Here is a 24,946-nt window from a genome sequence, read left to right on the forward strand (position 1 = left end):
AAATGATGATTCTAAAATATTTTATTTTTTATTTTTCATATCATGATTTTACCTTCAATATTTTTTATCTTTTAATTTGCACGTTGTCTTATTACATCTTTTTTTAATCTCTTTTTTGTCACCTTGGAGATGTTGAGAAGTTTTAATGGTGGAATGAAATCAATTGCTTATGTCTTTCAAGTCTAATTTCCAATTGAATTTAAGAGAAAAAACGATGTGTTCTTGATAAAATATATATCTCAAATACAAACATTTGAAAAAATAGTCCCAATACAAAGGCATAATCAAATTTAAATTTAATTCAAACACAATAATTCATTTGATTCTCTCCTAACATAAGAACTTATACAGTGTAATTAACTCAATCTGTTTAGATATGAATTCAAATATTCCATCGAATATTGCAGGAGCTTGCATCGATATAAAGATTAAAAATAGAATCTTTAATATGTGACAGGTGGAGGTAATGAGACTTCATAGTATGAAAAAGGTTGGGACTTTGTGAGCAGAGAGTGAGATGTTTAGTAATAAGGGGGTGGTGGTGATTGGGGTGGAGGGGGTGAAGATTTATAAATGTAAGGAGATGGTGAAGGTGGTGGTGGAGATTTGTAAATATATGGAGGAGGTGGCGATGGAGACGGTGGAGGTGGTGAGTTATAATAGTACGGTGGAGGTGGTGAAGGAGATGGAGGTGGAGGAGATTTGTAAACATAGGGGGGAGGTGGTGATGGAGATGGTGGAGAAGGAGACTTATAAACATAAGGAGGTGGTGGAGATGGAGATGGTGGTGGAGGAGATTTGTAAACGTATGGAGGTGGTGAAAATGGAGAAGGTGGTGGAGGAGACTTATAGACATAAGGAGGTGGGGGAGATGGTGATGGTGGTGGAGGAGATTTGTAAACGTATGGAGGTGGTGGAGATGGAGATGGTGGAGGGGGAGATTTATAGATATAAGGAGGTGGTGGGGATGGTGATGGTGGTGGAGGAGATTTGTAAACATATGGAGGAGGTGGAGAAGGAGACAATGGAGGGGGAGACTTATAATAGTATGGTGGAGGAGGTGAAGGAGATGGAGGAGGTGGTGATGAAGAAGGCGGAGGAGGGGACTTATAGATGTAAGGAGGTGGTGGGGATGGAGATGGTGGTGGAGGGGATTTGTATACATATGGAGGAGGTGGAGATGCAGATGGTGGAGGAGGAGACTTGTAGACATAAGAAGGTGGTGAAGATGGTGATGGTGGTGGAGGAGATTTGTAAACGTTTGGAAGTGGTGGAGAAGGAGACTTATAGACATATGGAGGTGGAGGAGAAGGCGATTGTGGCCGAGGAGATTTATAAATGTATGGTGTTGGTGGGCATGGAGACGATTGAGGAGACTTATAGACATATGGAGGTGGTGGAGAAGGTGATGCTGGTGGAGGAGATTTGTAAGCATATGGAGGGGGTGGAGAAGGAGACGGTGGAGGTGGAGACTTATAGATATATGGAGGTGGAGGAGAAGGTGATGGCGGTGGAGGAGATTTGTAAACGTATGAAGGTGGGAGCGATAGTGATAGTGGAGGAGGAGACTTATAAACATAGGGAGGCGGTGGAGATGGAGATGGTGGAGGTGGAGACTTAGAGACATAAGGAGGTGGTGGAGATGGAGATGGTGGAGGTGGAGACTTATAGACATAAGAAGGTGGTGGAGGAGAAGATTTGTAAACGTATGGTTTTGGTGGGCATGAAGACGGTGGAGGAGACTTATAGACATATGAAGGTGGTGGAGGAGATTTGTAAGCATATGGAGGGGGTGCAGAAGGAAACGGTGGAGGAGGAGACTTGTAGATATATGAAGGTGGAGGAGAAGGTGATGGCGGTGGAAGAGATTTGTAAACGTATGGAGGTGGGGGAGATAATGATGGTGGAGGAGGAGACTTATAAACATAGGGAGGTGGTGGAGATGGAGATGGTGGAGGTGGAGACTTATAGACATAAGGAGGTGGTGGAGATGGTGATGGTGGAGGAGGAGATTTATAGACATATGGAGGTGGTGGGGATGGAGATGGTGGAGGGGGAGACTTATAGACGTAAGGAGGTGGTGGAGATGGTGATGGTGGAGGAGGAGACTTATAGACATATGGTGGTGGTGGAGATGGTGATGGTGGAGGAGGAGATTTGTAAACATATGGTGGTGGTGGAGATGGTGATGGTGGAGGAGGAGATTTGTAAACATATGGTGGTGGTGGAGATGGTGATGGTGGAGGAGGAGACTTAAAAACATATGTAGGTGGTGGAGATGGGGATGGTGGAGGAGGAGATTTGTAATAATACGGTGAGGGCGGTGGTGGAGAGTTCAATGGCGGAGGTGGTGAAGTATAATAATAAGGAGATGGTGGTGGCGGTGGTGATGCATAAACATAAGGGTTCTTTCCAGCCACAACTGTAGTAGCAAGAAGACATAATGTGACAACACAAAACATCGGAAGCCAATGTCGCGGAGGTTTTGATATCTTCATCACTTTTTTCTCAAACTTCGCCTAATGGAAAAGAGAGAAGAAAGGTGATTGAAAAATGATGTTTAGTAAGCAAGTTTGAAGGTGTTTTTATAGTGAGTATCCTTTAGAGAAACATGGTTTTGTTTAATAGGAAACAAAGATGTCAATTGGCTCCAACTAATTGTAAGAAGAATTGTTAATTAAAAATAAATTGTCTCAAAGTGTATGACTTTGAAGTGATATAATAATTAAAAAAGAAAAGAAAAGAAAAGTGTTGATTGAGAATTCAATGAATAAAAACCACATTGAAATATGAAACTAAAAATATAATATATGTTGGAAACAATTCATTCATCCAAATGGGAAATAATAGAAAGAAAGAAAGAAAGAGTTGAAAGAAAGACGTGGTTGGAGAACTCATTGTGGCCAAAGAGGATTTTAATATCTCACAAATGTAAACACAAACATTCCACTAGTCAACAATGTAGCTAATGTTATACATGTCAAAATCAAATTTTAAAAACTAAACATGCTTCATATCAATAATGTTTCAAAGTCCAACAAATATAATCAAATCCATAATAATCAAAATGAATTATATGTATATCAAACACTATATTTTAGATCAAATTGCTATATTTAATATTATTGCTCCCTAGTTTTTATGTTGTAATAATCTCTAAAAATAGAATGAACATTTTTCATTAATCAACCAAGAAATGGTACCAAGCCAATTTAGATGCAACAATACAAACACAAATAAAATATTAAACCCTAAACAATTATAAGAAAAAGCCCACCTAAGACACCATATGTACAAAACTTTTGGAGGGGAAATTGTAAACATAGTTTTTGAAAAAATAGGCCAAATCTAAAATGTGAAATTGATTTAAATAGCAAAATTTTTAAAAATATTTACAGATAAAAAAGTTTTTACATTCACGTCAAATTGATTTAAATAGCAAAATCCTTAAAATTATTTACAGATAAAAAAGTTCTTACATTCGTAGACTTTATCAAAATAGTTTGTGGAATAGATTGATAAATTTACAAAGACAAGTAAAGAAATCAAAATGGAAGGCCAAAGGAGAAGCTAAGGTCAAAGGTAGAGTTCTGCTAACAAAGTTTGAAAGAATGTGTCAATTCAGTTGTAAAAATGTATCTTCTTAGGAAATAATTGTTCATAAGTAAATAAGATCTTAGTTGGTGTCACTCAATTAGCTGAAGTGAGAGCACATGACTGTTGTTATGTTCGAGGTGTAGTTCCACGTAGCTTGCTCATACCTTGAGGCAAATATAAACGAGCAATAGTTACCTTTTTTTTTTTTATTATGGTTTTCTGCTTGGTTACATTGTTAATCTTATAGCTTTTATGTCACGCCTTTGCATTTGTCAAAATTTAAAGTTTGGATACAAAATAGTCAATTTGTCTTGAAGTGAGAGATTGTTAAGAAAATGTGGAGTCCAAAACTCCCGAGACTTATTTGGCTTTCATTGACTCATAATAACCCTTCATTTCTTTGATTGGCAAAATTTGGAGGTAATTTATCAAAACAAGAATATGTACGGGTGGAATCCTTTACAAACAAGAAAAATTAGAAGAAAAAATATGCATCCATAGTATAGTATGGATGTGTGTGCTCTTTCAGAAAATTGTGTTCATTCTCTTCTCATCTTTAGAGTTTTTCTTTCTATTTATTTCAAAACACTTCTGGTGTGGACTGCAAATCAAATAGTTTCATGTTGAGCTATATAAGCGAGATTTGAAGGTTCTTTGCAAGCTCTATCATAGTAGAACATGTGTAACAAATTGGACGTAGTTATGACTTATGAGTTTGGATCGAACTAGTATTTTTTGATATCTTTCTCTTTTTTTTTCCTTCTCTTTATTATTTACTTTTTTCTGGTCGATTATTTATTTTTCTCCAACAAAGTTTGAGATATAGTTTAGTTTATTTTACATTTACTTATATTTCATATAAATTTCCAACGGAGGGAAGTTAACAAAAAAATTAGTTGATACTCACAAGTCCAATTTTCTAAGTTAAATTACAAAATTGGTCCCTATAACTCTAAGAAAGATCATTCTATTTTATTTTTCATGTCATGAGTTTATCTTCAATATTTTTATGTTAGTCATTTCCACGTTCGGGACAAGGATTAAAGGGAAAATGGATAAGTTTATTCCCCTTATTCCTTCTTTATTCTCTTCCTCTCGATCTTTCTCTTTCTTCCTCTCAATCCTTCTTTTCCTTCGAAAAATAATTTTTCAATCACATCAAACTTTTCTCTATTTTCAAAATATAAATGTTGTTTCCTTAGTAATTTATGTTAACAAATATAATTATGTTTTCATTTTTTCAAAGCAATTTTTTATATATATTTCCACATATATACATATAATTATCAAATTTCTAACAAAATTTCACTCCTCAATTTAACTAAATAAACATCTAAAATATTTAATTAATTCAAATTCAATCCAAATTTAATAATTAATTAAATATTCAACCTACAAAACCATAAATTCTAAATGAAGTAACTTGTGATTGTCTGTCTGTTTTTCTGCATGATTTGTTTATGTTTTGGTTTCCACTACTTGTTTTTGTTTTGGTTTCCACTACTTATTCTAATGTACGGTGTAATTGATGTTCACCGTTTAACTACGTTCCAAAAATTTTATTTTTCATATTTCATTTTAATATATTATGTTCGTTGTCGTTTGTTTAAATCGATTGTTAACGATACACAATTTCTCAATATTGCACTTACAACATCAATTTTTTAAAAAATAGATATAGTTTCTTTTGCACGTAACGAATCAATTAATTTATTAACATGAAAAACTTGCTTACAAAATATGTATTGTAAATATTTATAATTCTTTTTTATTATAATCTTTCCTCCAAAGGATAATCTGTTTAGATGTTTTTAATCTAGTTTTATCACCTTGGAGATCTTGAGAAGATTCAATGGTGGAATGGAATCAATTATAGAGAAGAAGTACGTAAACATTTTGAATTTAGACAGAGAGAGAAAAAGCATGTGGTCTTGGTTTGATATTATTTGACCATTATAGAGAAGAAGAGAGTAAAAGATGTACTCATAACTTTGAAGTGGGAGAACAAGAGTAAGCTTGATTGATAAAATATATAACTCAAATACAAACATTTGCAAATATAGTTTCAATAACAAAACATAATCAAATTCAAATTTTTATCAAACACAATAATACATTTGATAATTTTCTCCATCATAAAAACTTATACAGGGTAATTAACTCAATTTGTTTACGAAGAATTCAAATATTCCATCGAATATGGCAAGAACTTGCATCGATATAAAGATTAAAAATAGAATCTTTTATATGTGTGAGGTGGAGGTATTGAGACTTCACAATATGAAAAAGATTGGAACTTTGTGAACGAAGAGTGTGATGTTTAATAATATGACGGTGGTGGTGATAGAGATGGAGGGGGTGGAGATTTATAAATGTAAGGAGATGGTGAAGGTGGTGGTGGAGATTTATAAATATATGGAGGAGGTGGCGATGGAGACGGTGGAGGTGGTGAGTTATAATAGTACGGTGGAGGTGGTGAAGGAGATGGAGGTGGAGGAGATTTGTAAACATAGGGGGGAGGTGGTGATGGAGATGGTGGAGGAGGAGACTTATAAACATAAGGAGGTGGTGGAGATGAAGATGGTGGCGGAGGTGATTTGTAAACGTATGGAGGAGGTGGAGATGAAGATGGTGGTGGGGGAGACTTATAGACATAAGGAGGTGGTGGAGATGGGGATGGTGGTGGGGGTGATTTGTAAATATATGGAGGAGGCGGTGATGGAGATGGTGGAGGGGGAGATTTATAGATATAAGGAGGTGGTGGGGATGGTGATGGCGGTGGAGGAGATTTATAAACATATGGAGGAGGTGGAGAAGGAGAAGGTGGAGGGGGAGACTTATAATAATATGGTGGAGGAGGTGAAGGAGATGGAGGAGGAGGAGATTTGTAAACATACGGAGGAGGTGGTGATGGAGAAGGTGGGGGTGGGGATTTATAGATGTAAGGAGGTGGTGGGGATGGAGATGGTGGAGGGGGAGACTTATAGACATAAGGAGGTGGTGGAGATGGTGATGGTGGAGGAGGAGATTTGTAAATGTATGGAGGTGGTGGAGAAGGAGACGGTGGAGGAGGAGACTTATAAACATATGGAGGTGGAGGAGAAGGTGATGGCGGTGGAGGAGATTTGTAAACATATGGAGGTGGTGGAGATGGAGATGGTGGTGGAGGAGACTTATAGACATATGGAGGTGGTGGAGAAGGTGATGGTGGTGGAGGAGATTTGTAAACGTATGGAGGTGGTGGAGATGGAGATGGTGGAGGAGGAGATTTGTAAACGTATGGAGGTGGTGGAGATGGAGATGGTGGAGGTGGAGACTTATAAACATATGGAGGTGGTGGAGATGGTGATGGTGGAGGAGGAGATTTGTAAATGTATGGTGGTGGTGGAGATGGAGATGGTGGTGGTGGTGATTTGTAAACATATGGAGGTGGTGGGGATGGAGATGGTGGAGGGGGAGACTTATAGACATAAGGAGGTGGTGGAGATGGTGATGGTGGGGGAGGAGATTTGTAAATGTATGGAGGTGGTGGAGAAGGAGACGGTGGAGGAGGAGACTTATAAACATATGGAGGTGGAGGAGAAGGTGATGGCGGTGGAGGAGATTTGTAAACATATGGAGGTGGTGGAGATGGGGATGGTGGTGGAGGAGACTTATAGACGTATGGAGGTGGTGGAGAAGGTGATGGTGGTGGAGGAGATTTGTAAACGTATGGAGGTGGTGGAGATGGAGATGGAGGAGGAGGAGATTTGTAAACGTATGGAGGTGGTGGAGATGGAGATGGTGGAGGAGGAGACTTATAAACATATGGAGGTGGTGGAGATGGTGATGGTGGAGGAGGAGATTTGTAAATGTATGGTTGGTGGTGGAGATGGAGATGGTGGTGGTGGTGATTTGTAAACATATGGAGGTGGTGGGGATGGAGATGGTGGAGGGGGAGACTTATAGACATAAGGAGGTGGTGGAGATGGTGATGGTGGTGGAGGAGATTTGTAAATGTATGGAGGCGGTGGGGATGGAGATGGTGGAGGAGGAGATTTATAGACATAAGGAGGTGGTGGAGATGGTGAAGGTGGAGGAGGAGACTTATAGACATATGGAGGTGGTGGAGATGGTGATGGTGGTGGAGGAGATTTGTAAACGTAAGGAGGTGGTGGAGATGGAGATGGTGGAGGAGGAGACTTATAAACATAAGGAGGTGGTGGAGATGGCGATGGTGGTGGGGGAGATTTATAGACATAAGGAGGCGGGGGAGATGGTGATGGTGGTGGAGGAGATTTATAGACATAAGGAGGTGGTGGAGATGGTGATGGTGGTGGGGGAGATTTATAGACATATGGAGGTGGTGGAGACGGTGATGGTGGAGGAGGAGATTTGTAAACATATGGAGGTGGTGGAGATGGAGACGGTGGGGGAGGAGACTTGTAGACATATGGAGGTGGTGGAGATGGAGATGGTGGGGGAGGAGACTTATAGACATATGGAGGTGGTGGGGATGGTGATGGTGGAGGAGGAGATTTGTAAACATATGGAGGGGGTGGAGATGGAGATGGTGGAGGAGGAGACTTATAAACATATGGTGGTGGTGGAGGTGGTGATGGTGGTGGAGGAGATTTGTAAATATATGGAGGAGGAGGTGATGGAGATGGTGGAGGAGGAGATTTGTAAACATATGGTGGCGGTGGTGATGGTGAAGGCGGAGGAGGCGACTTATAGACATAAGGAGGTGGTGGAGATGGGGATGGTGGTGGGGGAGATTTATAAACATATGGAGGTGGTGGAGATGGAGATGGAGGAGGTGGAGACTTATAGACATAAGGAGGTGGTGGAGATGGTGATGGTGGCGGAGGAGATTTATAAACGTAAGGAGGTGGTGGAGATTTTCGATAATCTGGTGCTTCTGGTCTCTCACGAGGAGGAGGTGGTGATTTGTATTTATAAGGTGGTGGTGGAGAAGAGGATGGTGGAGGTGGAGACTTGTAGTAATAAGGAGGTGGTGGAGAAGGTGATGGTGGGGGTGGTGATTTGTAAACATATGGAGGAGGTGGAGATGGAGACGGTGGGGGAGGAGACTTGTATACATACGGAGGTGGTGGAGATGGTGATGGTGGAGGAGGAGACTTATAGACATACGGAGGTGGTGGAGATGGTGATGGAGGTGGAGGAGATTTATAGATATACGGAGGTGGTGGAGACGGTGATGGTGGAGGAGGAGATTTGTAAACATATGGAGGTGGTGGAGATGGAGACGGTGGGGGAGGAGACTTATAGACATATGGAGGTGGTGGGGATGGTGATGGTGGAGGAGGAGACTTATAAACATATGGTGGAGGTGGAGATGGTGATGGTGGTGGTGGTGATTTATAAATGTATGGAGGTGGCGGTGATGGAGAAGGTGGAGGAGGTGAGCTATAGACATAAGGGGGAGGTGGTGGAGATTTGTAATAATAAGGTGATGGCGGTGGTGGAGACTTCAATGGCGGTGGTGGTGAACTATAATAATAAGGGGATGGTGGCGGTGGTGATGCATAAACATAAGGGTTTTTTCCAGCCACAACTGTAGTAGCAAGAAGACATAATATGACATAACAGAAGATCGGGAGCCAATGTCCCGGAGGTTTTGATATCTTCATCTCTTTTCCCTCCAACTTCCTCTAATGGAAAAGAGAGAGAAAATGTGATTGAAAAATTATGTTTAGTATCCAAGTTTGAAGGTGTTTTTATAGTGAGTATCGTGTAGAGAAACATGGTTTTGTTTAATAGAAAATAAACATGTCAATTGGCTCCAACTAATTGTAACACAATTTTTAAAAAATATATTATTTCAAATTGTACGACTTTGAAGTGATATAATAATTAAAAAAAGAGAAAAGAAAAGTGTTGATTGGGAATTCAATGAATAAAAACCACATTCAAATATGAAACCCAAAAAATATATAAGAAGCATTCATAGATCCAAATGGCAAATAGAAAGAAAGACGTGGTTGGAGAGGTCATTGTCGGCAAAGAGGATTTTAATGTCTCACAAATGCAAAGACAAACATACTACTACCCAACAATTAGCAACAAACAATACATGTCAAAATCAATTTTTCTCAAAATCATATACATTCTTCATATAATGATTCAAAGTCAAACAAATATAATAAAATCCATCATCAAAATCAATTATATGTATATGGAAAAGTATATTTTAATTTGTTGGTGTTTGGACATGCACACCACTTTCTCTAATTGTATACTCTTAACAAGGTGTTTTAATCATATATATATATACATGCTAAAATTTGATCTCTCTTTTACCATTCTAACTATTTCCCAGTTTGTCGTAATACAAATGAGAGAAAATGAACATAGTTTTTCCTTCATTTATTCATCATTCATGTTTACTATAATTACTGTGAATAGAGATTTTAATACGTGGGTCTCGAAACATAGACAAAAATTGTACATTTTATGTCTTGTTTATACTATCTTAAAAAAAAATTGTACTTCTTTACTCAAATATGGTGTAAAATTTATATTATTATATATCAACTTGATCATAGCTCAACTATTTCAAACATATATATTTTCTCAACCAAAAGTCTAAAAGCTTCAAAATGCATGCACAATTACGTTTAGAAATACAAAATTATTTTCTTTAACTTTTACTTTTCTTGTAGTACAACAATCACGAAATAGAAGATTGAACCTACGACGTCTAAGGATGGAGCGCATGCTAATACCTCTTAGCTAAAATTTATTTTTGGCTTTTATACATATTTTCTAACTTAGATGCTGCCAAATTCTTATCTTTAAATATCAACATAAACATATATAACTCATTGGTAAGATTAGATGTTAATAAAGTCACAGCTTCACATGTTTGAATTAAAAAGAAAATCATATTATTAGGTATCTTAATCATATTCTTATTTAATTGGTAAAAGTCAAGCCATACCCATATATAGAAATAGGAATCATGATATATTTGTAATATTTTGGAAAGTGAAGTTAGAACTAAAGACATTTTTAAACATTTAATTAGTTTGTTATTATATTGAATGTTCTAAAATGTTAAGGACCCAATTAGAAAACTAATTGATTTTGCTTAAGAATGAAAAATGTATTTTAGTTTCAAATCAATAATATAATCCTCTTATAGTTTGACACAATTACATATATATTTGTCCCTTTGAGCCTAACAAATTGGTTGTTTATATACATATGATTTGACTATTTAGCAAAAGATAAACCTTAATCCTAACATTAAATTAAAATAAAAAAAGAAAAAAAAAAACCTTTTTTCTTTTCAACAATAAATTACTATTTGAATTAGCCTTATGAGACATTATGACATATTATGTGAAGAAGGTGTTGAGATGAATAATGTGAAATATTTTCTTTATTTGTTATTCTTATGCCAAATAGAATTATTTAGGTCCTTCCTTTTTAATGATTGTTTTACCTTTTTATACCATGAATTTTCCAAAATATATATATATTTGAAAATTTGTTTATTTATTTATTTATGTTTATGTCAATTTTGAGAAATCAACAAAATCCAAAAATATTTACGGTCCTTGTATTTATTTTCTCTTCCAAGTTTCTTCACACTTCCTCTTTCATGTTTTCTTTCTTATATTTTTAAACAATTTATTCTTCTGGTTAAATTTTTTATTTCATCTTCACTATTTTCGACAAAATTCTTTAAAGCTACTTCATCTTCCTCATATTCAAGAATATCAAAATCGTTTATATATAATTTTGACATGATCTGAATGATCGTTTACCATTGTCAACACAGTTTTTTACCAAGATCGATTAAATTTGAATCCCTTTTTCAATCGTTTAAAAAGAACTATATGATCATGTTGATATGATTTAAACGATCATGTACTAACATCGAAACAATCTTGTACCCAAGATCATGTACCACGATCATTTAGATTTGGTACAAGATCATGTACTAAGATCTAAACGATCGTGTACTAAGATCATTTAGTTTTGATACAAAATCATGTACCAAGATCATTTAGCTATTGGTACACGATCGTGTATCGTGATCGTTTAGAAGAAGACTATTCACATGTGTGTAACCAATCAATTAAATGTTGACTGGAATAATTTTGGTATTTCATATTGTGGGTCTATGAGCTTTTTTAGTTTTTAAAATTATTTTATAGAGGGTAAATATTTTACTGGTTTGTTATATTTTTTAAAAGACCCCTTATATTTATTAGGTTAGAATTCCTTTTGGTTTGAACTTTATGCAAGTAACAATTTAGTCTTTAAACTTTGGTTTGTAAAAATTTAGTTTTTATATTTTTAATTTTGCAACAATTTAATCTCTAAGGTAGAAATTAGGGTTAAGACTTAACGAGATTTTTACCTATATAAAGAGATAAACTAAATATTAGAGTTCCAATATTTTTATAAAAAGAGAAAATCTACATCATAAAATAAAAATTCACATCTAATATTTTTCGTGATTATTTTTTTACGTTGGGACCAAATTGTCACAAGTTTAGAAATACAATGACTAAATTGTTACGTATAACTTAAGTTAAGGGACTACATTGTAACAAAATTGAAATTAAATACAAGTGCTGATTAAGTCATTACAAACCAAAGTTTAGGGACTAAAATATTGTTGTTTCCGTAAAAGTTTAGAGGCTAAATGTGTTTTTTAATATATATATATATATATATATATGTATGTATATATTAAAAAGTATCACATTATAATAAGAGACACAACAAAATGAGTCAAAATATTTACATAGAAAATTTTGGATTTTATCAATGTTAGACACTCGTAGATACTAATATAAGTCTATGAGTTTATCAATGTTTATCGTTGATAGAAAGTCTAAAAATTTTCTATATATCATAAATATTTTTAACAGTTTTGTCATTTACAATATATAATTTATCTTTGAATGATAATAACTTTTGTCATTTACCATATATAATTTATCTTTGAATGATAATAACTTTCTATAATTGGGTATCATGTATTACATAAACTAATAAACTAATTATGAAGTGAAATTTTAAGAACGTCTTTGATAACAGTGTACATAATTAATTATATTATTTTTTAAAATCAATCAATAAATATTGACACCAAAGATTGAAAGTATGAATATTAGGTAAAAAAATAAGGTTAAGAATGTAAAATCTTGAAATGTACGACGAGTCAAATTGATACAAAGATAAAATTTTAATATTTTAAATTGAGAGACTAAATCAAGATCAAATTTACGACTTAAAGATTAAAAGTATAATATTCAAATAGAAATTAGGCCCAAAATTTATAACCAAAAGTTATATTAATCTTTAATACTTTTTTATATAAAAATTTTGAAAATCAAACTTAAATTAATATATAATAAATGTATATGTTTAGTTGAGCGAAATAGAATATTAAAAAAAAATTAATTGCCAAAGTTGAATATGTATATGCAAAAGTTGAACCTTTCCATGGTAAACAGCATGTATTGACATCGTCCTACTATATTTTTGTTATAGTTGAACCTTTCTTTGGCATTTGGGAGTAAAATTCAACATGATCAAGAAATAAGTTTTGATATTTGTAATGTGTGCTACTTTTTTAGGTAAAAGCAACTCTTATCAAAATTGAAGGTAAAAGATTGTTCATGAGACCCAAACTCGTAGAATCAAACAAACAACAAAACCTATAACTCTCGTTCGTTCCAATTCATTAAGCAAAGCATACTTTCCTTTATTCTAGAACTAAATACTCAACTGGAATAATAAAACAATATGTAAAGTAATGATTGAGAGAAATGGTTGACATAGAAAGCTGGTTGGAAATGAAGCACATGGAGCAACATACAGCTTGTGACAAATTATTTAATTATGTATTACGCTCTAATTTACAACCTTTTATTTAATAATTATTTGAAGAAGGTGTGCTATTTCTTTCTCTAATTTTCTTATTGTTATTCCTTCTTTTTTCCTCTGAATTCAATATCAATGGAAGGGAAGGGAAGGGAAGGGGTGAGAGATTCAACTTTCCCAACACTTAATCAATAGGGATGAAAAGAAAAAACAAAATCAAAAACAAAAAAAGAAAGTTGACATTTATGTAAGTACTATATAATCATTCCAAGAGTAAGAATCCTTCAAACATCATTGGTTCTGTCCTGACTCTGGCTGACTTAGTCTCTCAATCTGCTATATATATACTTTATGTATAGAGAATTGTTTGGGTTCTAATAATAATTCGTTTTGGGTTTCTAAGTTAATTTGTTGTTTGAAAGGAGACGTATCCTCTATGAACATCTACACTTTTTTGGTTTAAATAAGAAGATAGAAAGGAAAAGTTTTAAATCTTAAAGAAAACAAAAAGTCTATAGCTAAAATAAAATAAGTTTCAAATAGATAGACCATTTGAAAAAGTATTGGATAGGACTTGATGAAATTTATGTACATAGTTCAAACAGGTTGTGGGAGTTCAAATCCTTGACCTCTTAAACAACAACATATATCGAGATTTTAATTTAAAATATAAACTTGAAAGAATGTCGATTATATAAAGTTGACAAACAAAAATATCCAAATGACATCAATAATTAACGTTGAATATACTAATGAGTCAACGACTGAATACCTTCTATCTCAGCGGTTGAACAAAACTATAATCACAAGAATGAGAACCGAACCTGTGGCCTTTAGGAAGAAAAATTATGGTCAAGTAAAAAAGAACCAATATTTTTAAAATGAAAGTCGAATAAGAAAGAGACTATCAATTACAAAATTTCTATAGAATACTAATGTTCATGGATACATAAGAAACTAAAGAAACTAATTGTTTCCCATTCCTAAACTTACCAATCCTTACACATCTCTTACCTTTGCCAAAAAATAAGAAATAAAAAGGAAAAAGGGAAAGAAAAAAAGAAAAAAAGAAAAGAAAAAGCCAATCCAAACACCAAATACTGATAAAAGCTAATACAAGGAGAATTAATCTTTATTCACTTCATCACTGCCATATTACTAAAGTGGAAATATTTAAGAAAGAAAAATCAAGTGATTGCCTTGCGCCACTCCATATATATAAATATATAAAAATATATATATATATTCTTTCTTTCTTTCTTTTTCACAAAAATTTTAAAAATAATGAACAATAACAAAGATTATGTTCTTCTGTCATCTAACACAGTGAAGTGAGAAGAAGACTTAGCGTTTTGAAGTATCACCAAATACCTCTGTGTAACATATGGGGCAGGCCTGCACAACAAAACCATACAACAGAAATTAATTACTCAATCAAAAAGACTGTTTCTGGATCTGCCTCACCAAAAAGAAAAGGTGAAGAATCAATTAAAGATCATCTTCATCCTTACTTTATTAAAGACAGGAACTGAAGTTGCTTCAGAGTTGGGTTTCAAAATTGTTTTCTGAAAGTTGTTTTTCATTGGTTTCTTTAGAAGATTATGGAGCTCTAAACAATGATCTAAGTGCATAATAACTTCAGCCTTTACAAGTCATTTAAAAAATAGCTCTATCAGAAATTTTGAGTCCCTTTTGGTTTTTGGTTTTTTGAAAATTGTATTCACTTTCTCACCATTTATTTATCGTGGTTTTCTAATCCTTGAGTAACATTTGAGGAACATTTGAATTGTTAATCAACTTTCGAAGACAAAAACTACTTTATTTAAGTTTTGTTCGGTAACCTCCACAATTAAACCTATAGGCACCACTTCCAAGTTCCATCTATTGGTTTTTATGGTTTGTTTTATCTATTGTAGGAGCCTTTTCAAAATCAAAGCTAAAACCTGAAAACTAAAAGGAAGCGGTTTCAGAAATTGTTTCGTTTTCTAGAAATTGGCTAAGAATTTATACAATTACATAAACAAAAATATGAAAATCATGACTAAAAAATTGGGAGAAATTTTCAAAAAACCAAAAAAAAAAAAGATTATCCAAAAAAGCCATAATTTTTTAAACTGAATTTGGACTTTAAAAACATCTATAAAAAGCAAATCACATAACCAAGAAATCTTTGGAAGTAGTTTTTAGAAGCTTAATTTTCAAAACCAAAAACCAAATTAAGGCCTCATTTGACAACAATTTGACTTTTTGTCTTTTATTTTTGAAAGTTAAGCTTATAAACACAAATAAAACAAGCCCTGGTTTGGAAATGGGAAAGTAGTTTTTAGAATTTTGTTTCTAATAAAGCCGTTTTTAAGACCTCGGCAGAATGAACATGGTTATTACTTGTTATGATATCTTGAACAGCGTAAAAATCAGTCTGCGAGTTGTAACCAATAAAACAATCAACAATCCCAGCACATGCAATGAACTAATAATAATACCTTGTTGATGCTAAGCCATTTGGTTCCACAACCAGCATGGTAGATATGTTTGCACGGCAGAGTGATCCGTCGATCACCTCGTTTATATTCCATCTGGCATATCACACATCTACATCCAATTAAGAGGAACAAAGTTAGACTCAAAAGGAAAAAGAACAAACTGAACTCTCAACCAGTTTCAGTTTTTTATAATAGAAACGCCCAAGTCCAAAATGTTCATTTAGCATCTTTCCGCAAGTACAAGACATAATTTAGAAGTTAAGGTACATATTGTTATTTGAATACTTGGATAACATATCTCAAAAAAAAAAAAGATAAAAAAGATCTTTCAGTAGAGTATGGCAATCTATCAAACGTCAAAGGCAATTGTGAGCTCTCATAAATTGATAAGTCTTTAATCATGGGAATAAGCCTAATAAATCATCAATTCAGAGACAAAAATATACATGCTGCCATTCTCTTTCTTGTCTTGATGGAGCGAAAGAATGAGTAAAACATAGTTTAGACGTATGTCTGACATGAAATTATCAGAATGCCCCCTTTTTTATAAAGAAAGCCATATCTGAATGCCTGATAATCAAATTTTGTTTCCCGTATCACTGATTCAAGATGAAACTAGCATAAAACAGGCTACAAAGTCTCGCTCGTCAGAGAACTTGTATCACTAAGAAATTAACTTGCCAACACCACTACTTAAGTACTAAAATGTGAGGATAATGATTACAGCTCAATGTTAGTGGCAACGAAAGGAAAGGAAAGGAAAAAAGTTTAACACATTCCATCAAATGCACATTATAAGCTAAGATATACCTCTCTCCTCGTGACTTTTTCCTTGAGAAGAAACTATATTTGTACTTCGATATCGGAAGCAAAGCGATCAATTCTTGAGATAGACCTCGGCTTTGAGTTCCAACTGTCTCACCCAACTCTAGTAATTCCTGAACTTGAAATATTATAGATTTTTATTCAAATATTGAGAAAAGATAAACATACATTTTGGACGATCAGGTCAGATGACAGATGGAGAAATTTGTTTAACATTAGTTCAAAAAACAAACATAAAAACTTGACCCCAGAATAATAGTTCAGCAGCTCTATCATAAAGCACCAGTATCCTTATTAAACTAATTTTTTTAGTTCAATAACATGGGGCAAGAGATTTGAACCTCTGATCTCTAGGTTGAGGATACCAGCTGACTATGCTTGGTTTGGAAGAACAACTTTCTTAAGCTTACATATTTTAATGTCTCATCAATCATCTCATTCTGGCCTATCCTCAACCAAGAATTTTTTCCCCAAGTTCCTTACAGTTATTCTATTACATCAAGTTTAAATTCTTATGCAATATCAAAGGTAGCTTTCAGCATCTGCTAATCAATCATAAAATTGATATTAAAACTCCCATGGTTTATTCGTCCCCATAAATTGAGGAGATGACACAATCATTGTAACTTGCATTACTTGGTTCTTCCGACTATGTGGTTTCATATATTGATGGAAATCGATACTTTCACCAACAAATAAAAGGAAAAAACAAGTACACAAAAAGTTTATCAAATGCACTAACCTCATAAGTCATATTATCAGGATCTACATTGTCTTGCCAAACAACCTACACGTAAACATAAATATTCGTTCATCAATAATTTTGGCCAAAACACACGACCAAACAAGTGTCGTATTTCAAGTAGAAAGTTGACTTGTCAAACCATGTAAAAAGCCACAAACCTGAAAATCATGTGAATTATGATGTCTCCTTGGACCTGAGAGAAAATCTGTTGTTAGTGCTAACAGCAAGAGTCGAAAAAAGTGCTAACAGAGAGGGAAAATATGCAGCATTTAGAGATAAACGAATAGCTAAAATTCAAGGGTCATCTTATTTCAAGAACCATATTTCTTCTTGGTATTTAACTAAACAAAACTTATAAGAATCTTCTACCAGAATTCTTAGTTCATTCATGTATGAAGTGTTCTCTCAAGATGTAACATTCAGCCTGCACTGAACTCTTGAGAAATAAGTACAAAGATACTGATATTCCCTATGCTGGCAAATGTTAATGATAAAATTACGTTTTTATATTAGAAAAAAACCCCTTCAGTGTTTGGTGTTTCACTCCTACCAAGACAATTGTTACACTTGCAAAAGTAAATATTTTGCGTACTTCTAGGAAACCTCAATGGTGAACCCAACAAATACAAAATAAATTGAAACGAACTCTTTTTTCTTTTCTTTTCTTTCCTTCTTTTTTTTTTTTTTTTTTTTTTTGGGGGGGGGGGGGGGGGGGAGATGAGAATGGTGAGAATTATCTAATTACCGAGAATCATCACTTACATTCTACATGGTTGTCAAATGCTATAGTATTTGTAATTTCTTCGAATTCAGGATTTACGGTACTCTGTAAATTAGGCTGAGTTGCAGAATTTTCTAGCCTTCTATGTTCATAAATTATGGGCTCGTGATCATGCATCCTATAAGCTTGAGGTGGGTTGTAATAGGAAGGACTCCCAAAATCTGAAAACCCAAACTTGTAAAAGTTTGAATTCAGTGGAGGATAAACATTCTCCTGCAAGTGTGAAACTTAATAAGTATATTGCCATTTTCCATTCACAGTCAAAACTAATTAAAGCAACGGTAGAGAGGAGCACTACGTTCAAGTATAGTATTTGCCAGCTTATAAATTATAAAGAGAGGAAGACAATTTCAACTTGAAAGAAAACCCAAGAAGGAAGGACAGACGAAGAAAAAACCAAAGAAATGCAAAGAAACTTTCCCAAGATCACTCCCTATAGAATAAATGTCACTGCCCCTCAAAAAGATGCATATACCACAACCTTTCATTTCACAAACAAGAAAATAATCATGTGCTGTAAAGTAGATGTTGTCCGTAAAGTTACATCAGAGAAGATTAAAAAAATAAAAATAAATAAATAATCAATTGAATAGTTCAATAGCAAGGAAAAAATTCAAGTTCAGTTGTTTGGAACACAGAAGCAAGCAGATTTAAAGTACCTGAGAATGTGAAGCACCCGAAAAAATGAAATTTACATGTTCATAGGTAAGTCCTTCAAAGTATTCCAGAAAACTTCCAGCAGTGTTATAAGGATAATTGGTGTTAACATGATGAACTTCTGTCTGCGGCGTGCTGTTCCAACTCATTTCATACACAACTGAAGTTAACACTGAAGTTAACAAATATTCTGTAAAATGCAGAAACATCACAAAACCAAATGAATACTCCAGGCAATAAACTGAAAGAACAAACTCCCACTCCAAACTGTTCAGCAAAGCCAACCCATTACAAAAGTTTACCAAACTAAACCGTTAGAGGTTCCAACATACAACTTGAAACAGAAGAGAAAAATAAGCAAACCAAGTATTATTTTACACCTAAATGTGAGAAACAGATCATGAAAAATCAGCCCCTAAAGTTTTCTAATGTCCTAGATTAAAGTAGAGTAAACCCATACACAATATACACAGATCAGACGAGACATTTCGTCTAAAGCCATCTGCCACAGCCAAAACCACTTCTCAGCAAATCTCTAGTCTACCAGATCCCAGAAAAAGAAATAGATAAAATCCAAATTCTTTAAAACCAAGCAACAATTAACGAAGGAAACACAATGGAAGAGTACCATCGGACTCAAACTCCCTAACAATCCCTTCTACATTTCGCAATTGCTGGAAAAAAAAAGGAAATGAAACAAGCAATCATTCAACCCCAAATATCACTTATTCAATCAAAATTAAACACAATCAAAGGAATCCCACCACCACTCGCTTCAACACAAACAGAAGCAAAACAAGAAAACCCAAAATGTAGGTGGTTAGAAACTCACATTTCAACGACGGAGCGATCCGCAGAAGACAAACAAGCAGCTCCGACGCCGAATCCCAAGAATGAAAAGCTCAAAAGAACATGTGGGTCAGCAGAAAAAATCGAAATTGGAGGAAGAAGTGAAAGAGATGAAGGAAAAAAACAAAAGGGGTGCCGGAAAACTAGATGAAAATGAAATGGGAGAAGAGAAAAAAAAGAAGAAGAAAAGGAAAAGGAAAAGGGGATTGATTCGAAAGGAAGAGGGAAGGGATTAAAGAAAGAAAGAGACAATGATCAACTTTGATGGGAAAAAAGAGAGAGAGAGTCTATGGTTGAATGATTGTGGTTGGTTTGGTTTCTGTAGGTTTCTTCGGCCAATTTAGATCGAAGGTTTAGAGAATTTATCTCGCTTTCTTTAACTCTTTTCTCAGTTTTCTTTGATTGCGTGCAACAACAGATTCCATCTCATCTAATCAAATCTTCATTCTCTATATAATTTTCTGTTCATACGCTCTAACAAGTAACAACTTCAATCCACTTTCCTTATCACTTTTTTTAAATGCTAAACTATCACAGCTTCTCCAAATTTAATGCTTACCCTTTCAATCAAATTTTAAATTTAGTTCTTACAAAAGTTAATATTTATCCAAACTATTAACGTTAATAATATTTACCAGAATTGATTAAACCTTTCATTTAGTTTTTCAAAATTATAATAATAATAGTACTAATTTTCTCAAAATTAATATATTTTTAAATTTTATAATAAAAATGTCATAATGAACTAAGTCGAGTTGAGTATTGAAGCAACTCAATATTATTTTATGAGTACACATAGTTTGAGTGTTGGTTGAAGTAATTTCTTTGAACTCACTCGAAAATTCAATACAATTGAACTCTTATAAAGCAGGTTGGATACAAATTAAACTCTTATAAATCGGGTTGGATGGCGGTGGTGGTGGATATTGAAGTTGGTAATGGTTTTTTCAAAGAAATGTAAATGGAATTGTAATAGTTTTATGTGGGTTGTGTTTGTGTGGTTTGGTGGGAGGCATGCGTTGAAGGAGAGGTGAGCACTTGGCCAATACTTTCTTCAACTGCCCAACTCCCAATCACACTTTCTTCCAACTTTGGACTATTAGTATATCAAAATATTAATTTTACTTAATTAACTTCTTCTTTCTTACTACTATATTTTCAATTCTTTCTCCTCTTATTTCTTGTATTCAAATTAAAAGCATAAAAAAAAAACCTCTATTTTGAGTCCTTATTTTTTAATCCTATGTTTTTTTTTTTTAATTTATTAATCTAATTTCGAAAATCTACTTTCACATTCGAGTAAAAATTTTGATTCAAAATAATTAATATTAAAAGAATGATTTTAAAAGTATAGTATAGAAATTACGCTTCATGTTTAACATTACAACCATCAAAATGAACAAAATCTAAAAGATGTACAAACTAAAAGTTAAAAAATATATGAAATAAAATTGATTTGTTTAATTACTAAAATTTAGATTGTTTGAATTACTCGAGTGTTTAATTTAAAATATATGTTATTTTAGAAAAAATTGGAGTGTTTATCGAAATAGTTTTAAAGTGTACTTTAAACATTTTTTAATAAAAGAATTCAAATAAAAGATGAGATTTTTTTATAACGTTTTTTTTCTCATTTCAATCCAAACACAACTTTAAACTAGGTGTAACTTTCATGGTTAGAACATTAAATTCTAATTTTATCTATTTTTTATATCATTAAATAAATGATATTATTGCAACTATTTCTATAAACGAAAATTAAATGAAATGGCTTTTAAAGCAACTACGTGAAAATCTTTTAAATAGGATACGTTTCAAGTTATTTGTCTCGTTATAGTTTCTATATTTCAATGAGTAAAATATTAAATTTATCTTCCATTTTTTGATCAATCGATAATATAAAACTATGACATGTCTCCACTTAATTAATGAATAATACAAAATGAACCACTTGAAGGATGTTCGACCTGGTTTTGTTACTACTAATGTTGATATCATTTGTGATGATAGGATGAGGTAGAGCAACTGTAATCGTTGGGGGCTTGGATTCTGAAACGTGTATTTCTTCTAAGGAGTTAGGTAAAGTGGTTATCATTGTGGGAAAGATCTGGGAAGTGATAAGCAAGAGATCAGCTACTCTAATCTCTAAGGAGGGTTTGTAGATTCAAACTCCATCAGTAATAATAACTTCATTCTACCAAAGAAGATATATATATATATATATGAGTTTGTGTTTGTGTTTGGATTTTCCTGCTATATATTCTGCCTTCATATCTCCTTACAAAGAATTATTGGAAATTAAACTCTCATGTTACTTGGAATTTAGTCAGATTAATAAAAGGGTTATCTTCTTGGTTTTGCATGGTATATTCAAAGATGCATTACAATTAAAATCAATGATAATCCTTAGGGTAATTACTATTTTGTGAGGTACTTAATTAAAAAAATTTACTTATGTGCATGCACACACCCATCTCCATTATTTGAATTAACATTTTCTAAAGAAAGTTTAAAACTAAATAGAAACAATTTATGAATCAAGTTTGGAGTCTTTTAAGTTACTATATATTAAGTTATAGATTAATGCAAAATGGATGGACTATCCTACCAACTTTATTGTGAGAGAAAAAGAAAACAAAATTCCAAATTTGTTGGTAATATGTGTTTAGAAGTGGTTGACTTATAATTTTAGAAAGAGAATATATATATATATATATTATATATATATAGATGAAGAAGGATGGCCAACACCATACATCACATTCTTGACTCTTTTAAAAGGTGATTTGGTGATTGTTGGTGGTTTGTTGAGAATCATTCCTTCTAAATAAATAATTATAAAAATAATTCATGTTTTTTCTTTTCTTTTTTGCATATATATATATATAATATTTTTTATTTTCTTTTTGTTCATACACACATAACCTTGGATTATATTCTTTAATATAGCTAGAGAGATAAAAGAGAAATCTACGTGGGAACTACTAAACTTTTTTAAATAAATATATTTTTTAATTTCAGATGGAAACTATTCATGTTTTATGTGCAAATATTTTCAAATCTTAAAAATTTAAAAATATATGTTTATTATCTGTACATGAAAAAAAAAAAAAAAAAACTAATAAACATTTGGTTCTCTATATTTTCCTCTCTTTTTTTTTCGTTTTCTTCTTCAAATTCTCTTCCTCGTCCCCTTGTTGTTTGTTTGGTGTTTGTTCTTCTAAAAAATAAATTAATAGAATTGCACACTTTGGTTCATCATGATTCATGGTATTTGAACCATGACAATAAGAAAATTAAAGAATAATATAAGCATCAACAGATTTTATAACTTAAATATTTTAACATATGTTATATATTAGGGATTGTTGGTTGAAAAAATGTTTTGAACGAGAAGTTTTATAGGTATGATAAATTCACGTTTGTTACACCATTTTTTATAGTGGCACGAAAATAAGTTATTCCTATGTCTTTTCTTTTTGCTTTAAAAAACAATGGATTTTCTCTTCTCTCCGTCTTTTTCTTTTTCATTTTATTTAATTTATTGTGAGTAATATAGTTAATTAATTTGTTAATTATAATTAACAAAATTAATTTTTTTACTAAATCAATAATATTTTGTTAAAATATTTACTTAACTTTTTAAAAATAGAGAATTATAAAAAAAAAATAGAAAATTTAAATATTCTATAGATCCAATTTTGTTCTCTAGTGGTTTTTTTATTTAGAGGGTAAATAATTTGTTAACTTTTAATTTTTAAAACTCCATTTATTAAATGAGTACAATTATATATTTATTGATATAATTTGTTGTTTTCTTTTTCTTACCTTAATTTTTTATATATTGTTTACAGAAACATATTTCTTTTAGGTTATTTAATCTAAACTAATTGATGTAAATAAAATATATAATTAATTATATGTAATGAATTCTACTCAACTAAAATTGAATAGTTGATTGTAACAAATAAATAACCATACACATTTTCTTTCAAAAACTATTGCAATTAAAGCTTAAGGGTGGGATGGGGAAAATGATTTTGACAGCGAAGTTGATAATACAAGCATTATGTCAGTTGAGCTACATCATATTGATCATAACTATATACTTTAAAATATATTAAATTAATAAATATACGATTTGAATATATTTATTTTCTCAAAACTTTGCTTCACATAAAAGGTGAGAAAAGAACGATTTTTATATCTACGAAATAAAGCTTTATATCCACAATCAACTTAAGAAAATACTAGAGAAATGGTTTTGTAATAATGTTAATCAAACGATAAACTTTGGTCAAAAATAAAAATTTAAGAGAAGTAGTAAAAAGTTATTTTTTCACGTGCAAACACAGTAACACAAATTCGTCTAATCTAAAGGTAACGATTGGCTTAGGTAGAAAAAGTTTCTACTTCCACTGCAACCATAATTTGGAAGCTCCCTTACAAGTATTTGTAAATCAAATCTTCGACTATGTTGAAACAAGTTACCATTTTTCCTTCAAAACTTCCTTTAATTACCTTTTTGTTATAGGCCAAAATCCAAGTAATTTCCAACTATGGGTCCTCTTAAGGTTCTCCATGTGACTTTTGAGGTTCTTCGAGGTCCTACATGTGACTCCGGGCTCCTTCATGGGTTTTACCAAGGTCTTCCATAGAGCATCCAATGTTCTTTATGTGACTTCTAAGTCATCTACCGGCAAGACTATATAGGCATTCATGAGACTATTACTTAGTCTTCTATGGATCATACTAATGTCATTCATGAGACACTAAAGTCCTCCATTTTCGTCTTCTTACTTCTCTTATGAGTCTTCTTATGACCCTACTAAGGTTTTTTATGGACCGTCCTTTAAGCTTCTACGATGAGTAATTGACTTTGGCTCCCTCATAAGTTCTACTGAAATTCTCATTTGTCCTTAGAGTAGCTCTCTCATGTTCCAACTAATCCACTTAGATCGGCCTCCTAACGCCATAGGTGACTAGTAGTCAAACATTTGTGTTCCATTGACCTTAGTTTATCATTTTAGGCCTCTTTAACTCTCTAGTTTGTTAGCCTTGACCTATCTCGAGAGATCTACCTATAACAATAATACACAATCAAAAGACATGAAATTGAATATTTTGTATTATGATTAAATTGATGTCTCCAAATGTGAA

General features: G+C 33.0%; 2 protein-coding genes and 1 pseudogene across 3 annotated transcripts; all 3 read right to left on the reverse strand.

Annotated features, from left to right (window-relative positions):
* Positions 1-252: 252 nt before the first annotated feature.
* Positions 253-2,535, reverse strand: LOC116402247 (extensin-2-like). The gene has a single exon (XM_031881535.1). It carries the CDS (start codon positions 2,496-2,498, stop codon positions 522-524), a length of 1,977 nt encoding a protein of 658 aa, XP_031737395.1. The 5' UTR covers positions 2,499-2,535; the 3' UTR covers positions 253-521.
* Positions 2,536-5,553: 3,018 nt separating this feature from the next.
* LOC116402246 lies at positions 5,554-9,268 on the reverse strand (annotated as a pseudogene).
* A 5,071-nt stretch (positions 9,269-14,339) lies between these two features.
* Positions 14,340-20,231, reverse strand: LOC101205146 (E3 ubiquitin-protein ligase BIG BROTHER). Of its 2 annotated transcripts, none has more exons than XM_011661824.2 (8): positions 19,770-20,231; positions 18,940-19,097; positions 18,262-18,493; positions 17,658-17,692; positions 17,497-17,541; positions 16,740-16,867; positions 15,930-16,038; positions 14,340-14,841 (listed from the first exon to the last, which is right to left on the reverse strand). In XM_011661824.2, the coding sequence occupies exons 2-8, from the start codon at positions 19,084-19,086 to the stop codon at positions 14,791-14,793; spliced, it is 747 nt and encodes a 248-aa protein (XP_011660126.1). In that variant the 5' UTR covers positions 19,087-19,097; positions 19,770-20,231; the 3' UTR covers positions 14,340-14,790. The 2 variants fall into 2 exon arrangements, with proteins under 2 accessions (XP_011660126.1, XP_011660125.1); XM_011661823.2 differs by having other exon boundaries at positions 18,940-19,127; positions 19,770-20,227.
* Positions 20,232-24,946: the final 4,715 nt, after the last annotated feature.

Source organism: Cucumis sativus, chromosome 1 (assembly GCF_000004075.3).
Source record: "Cucumis sativus cultivar 9930 chromosome 1, Cucumber_9930_V3, whole genome shotgun sequence".
Taxonomy (NCBI): Eukaryota; Viridiplantae; Streptophyta; class Magnoliopsida; order Cucurbitales; family Cucurbitaceae; genus Cucumis; species Cucumis sativus.

Excerpts from the sequence above, each read along its gene's own strand:
- LOC101205146 (XM_011661824.2), bottom strand. The coding sequence starts at position 19,086 with ATGAGTTGGAACAGCACGCCGCAGACAGAAGTTCATCATGTTAACACC. Across the intron at positions 17,693-18,261 it reads ATTTGACAACCATGTAGAAT|GTCCAAGGAGACATCATAAT; the intron begins GTAAGTGATGAT and ends ATTTTCTCTCAG. Across the intron at positions 17,542-17,657 it reads ATAATTCACATGATTTTCAG|GTTGTTTGGCAAGACAATGT; the intron begins GTTTGTGGCTTT and ends GTTTACGTGTAG.
- LOC116402247 (XM_031881535.1), bottom strand. The coding sequence starts at position 2,498 with ATGAAGATATCAAAACCTCCGCGACATTGGCTTCCGATGTTTTGTGTT.